This window comes from Cervus canadensis, chromosome 28 (genome assembly GCF_019320065.1).
Source record: "Cervus canadensis isolate Bull #8, Minnesota chromosome 28, ASM1932006v1, whole genome shotgun sequence".
Taxonomy (NCBI): domain Eukaryota; kingdom Metazoa; phylum Chordata; class Mammalia; order Artiodactyla; family Cervidae; genus Cervus; species Cervus canadensis.
In genome coordinates this window covers 22,542,797-22,545,774 of record NC_057413.1, presented here as the reverse complement: position 1 = coordinate 22,545,774, position 2,978 = coordinate 22,542,797, and the positions used below count along the sequence as shown (strand labels likewise).

Below are 2,978 nucleotides of genomic sequence, written 5' to 3'. Positions count from 1 at the left end.
AAACATGCTAATTATATTTCTCAGTTATTGAACTTTCTGTTTTTATATTTAGTAGAAGAAGTAGTTAGAAAAAGAAGCAGTTAAAATTACTACAGTGCAACTATTCATCAGTTCAGTTCAGTCACTCAGTCGTGTCCGACTGTGACCCCATGGACTGCAGCATGCCAGCTATTCATAAAATCAGCCAAAAACGGACTCAGTGTGCAAATATTTTTCTCAGTACTTTGATGAGCTCTGAAGGCCATGTGGAAGATGTATAAATTATAATCTATGCTACCTAAGGGAGCTAACATAATAAGCTTTTCTTCTTGAACAAAGGAAGTGCATTAAACAAGCAATGAATATCGTTATATACTGTGCTGGTTTTATGATTTAGTTTCCAATTGCTTTAGGGCTTAAAAGGAGACAGATAACATAGAAAGGGAATCATGAAAAAAAATTCCAATAAAGAGTGTGTGATTCAGGTCTAAAATGTAGCTACAAATTTATTTGGTAGATGGAATAGGATAAGATACTTCAATTTAGGAGAAATGGAAAGTATGAGAGGAGATCCAGGTAAAACTGTGGAAGAAAAATCATTATGGAACCCAAATATTGTGTTGATGTGGGAATAGTGTTAAAATTTAAGCTATTATCATTAACTTTATAAGGCGGGGGTACTTTGTATGACTTTATGGGCTTCTGTTCTATCTCCTGTAATTAAGAAAATATTTGTGATATGTAAGCATATTTGAATGTGTATAAAAACATTATGTTTCCTAAGCCTTTATTCTTCTCTCACAGAAGTTTAAGACTCTTTACCAAGTATACAAACTAGTGCTATAAAGCCTGAGACTTTAAATATTTTAAGCTTACACTATTTTATTTTATTTTTTTTTTTTTTGTAACCAACGAAACATTTTAATAATGTCCAGAGACCCAGGAGACAAGGCACTATGATTCTGTAGATATATGTACAATGAATGCTGTAGTAATAAAAAGAAGTCTGTGTACAGTACAGAGTTGTGTTTATAAGAGGAGCTTTCTCTTTTTGCTTCCCAGAGGATTCAACAGAAAATTTTATTTAAAGGACATTTCTTCATATATTCAAGCGTTTATACTATAGACACTCAATAGTGGAGTCGCTCAGTCGTGTCCGACTCTTTGTGACCCCATGGACTATAGCCTACCAGGCTCCTCTGTCCATGGGATTTTCCAGGCAATAGTACTGGAGTGGGCTGCCATTTCCTTCTCCAAGCTTACACTATTTTAGAGGATCATGATGCACTAGTTCTCAGGACTTGTGCAATGACTATAGGTAGACAGTAGGAAATAAGTGTAGATTTTTGTCAATGACATTTTATTTGAAGGTCATCATAACAGTTCTAAGAGTAGTCAGACTAAAGCAACTTGGACAAATTAAATTAATTATTATTAAATTACATAATTTAATTTATTAACTTATTAAAATAAGTAAACTTCAAGTTTTAACAAGGCTTATCATTTGGGTATTCCTATTTCTTGATTAAAAAAAATCCTTGCAATCAGCCTCTTAAATGCTCCCTTTACATCTTTGTTCCTAAGTGTGTATATAAGGGGGTTCAACATGGGTGTGATGATTCCATAGAAAAGGGATACCATTTTTCCCCGGTCCTTGGAGGCAGGGGATGGTGGTTGCAGGTACATATAGATAGCAGTACCATAAAAAAGTGACACCACTATCAAATGGGAGCCACACGTTCCAAATGCCTTTCGCCGACCTTCTGATGACTGTATTCTCAACACTGCTTGGACAATAAAGGCGTATGATATCAGAATGAGTGTCACAGGTATTAGAAGGAATAGTGCACTGATAAAGAATAGTTCGGCTTCATTTGCTGTCGTGTCTACACATGACAACCTGAGCAGAGCAGGGACTTCACAGAAGAAGTGATCCACTTCCTTGTGGCCACAGAGTGGCATCTGCAGGGTCAAGGTGGACTGCAGTACTGAGTTGCTGAAGCCACTAACCCAGGATGCAGCTGCCAGCTGGAGGCAGAGCGTGCGGTTCATGATGATGGAGTAGTGGAGAGGCCGGCAAATAGCTACAAACCTATCAAAGGACATGACAGCCAGGAGGAGGCATTCGGTGCAACCCAAAGCCAGGAAAATGAAAAGCTGTGCCACACAGCCGCCATAACTAATCACCTTCCTGAGGCTGCATATGTTTACCAGCATCTGTGGAACTGTACTTGTGGTATAGCAAAGGTCCAAGAGTGAGAGATTGGTAAGAAAAAAATACATGGGGGTATGGAGCTTGGAATCCAGACGGGACACAATAATTATTGCTAGATTGCCCAGGATGGTCAAGATATAGGAAATCAGGAACACCACAAAGAGTGGAAGTTCCAGCCATGGTCGATCTGAGAAACCTAAGAGGATGAACTCTTGGGGGACACTCTCATTGATCCTATTCATGTTAAATGGTTCAGCTCTTGGTTCTCTGGAATATAAAAAGTAAGTTAACAAGTGCATTTATTTACTGTCAGTTTTAAGCATTTTGCTAACAATTTGTATAAACTTACAGACTGATGCTATTAATAATGTGAAAATATATTGACAAAAATATACATATTTATCTTTCCAAGTATTTCAAGTGTTTCTATTTTTAAGTGTATTAGCAAAATAAATTTAAAAAAATTTAAAGTAACATCTGTTTCCATATTCATATAACTTATTCTATATAAAATATCAAAATTTGAACTTTTGTTATTCTGTAAATTCATTGTTCTCACTTCTTTCTACCCTGGGTACCTTCTATTAGATAGATATAGACACAGTTCTTGCCATTTGAAATCATGAGAGTGTGCTGTCACTTCAGTCGTATCCAACTCTTTGTGACCCTATGGATTGTAGCCCACCAGGCTCCTCTGTCCTTGGGATTGTCCAGTCAAGAATACTGGAGTGGGTTGCCATGCCCTCCTCCAGGGGATCTTCCCAATCCAGGGATCGAACCCCCA

The 2,978-nt window shown here is 37.4% G+C and overlaps 1 protein-coding gene across 1 annotated transcript; it reads right to left on the bottom strand.

Annotated features, from left to right (window-relative positions):
* Positions 1-1,459: 1,459 nt before the first annotated feature.
* On the bottom strand, positions 1,460-2,436 carry LOC122429251 (olfactory receptor 2B2-like). Its single transcript, XM_043449487.1, is given in 2 exon segments — positions 1,460-1,497; positions 1,500-2,436. Coding segments are annotated over 2 exon segments (975 nt in total).
* Positions 2,437-2,978: the final 542 nt, after the last annotated feature.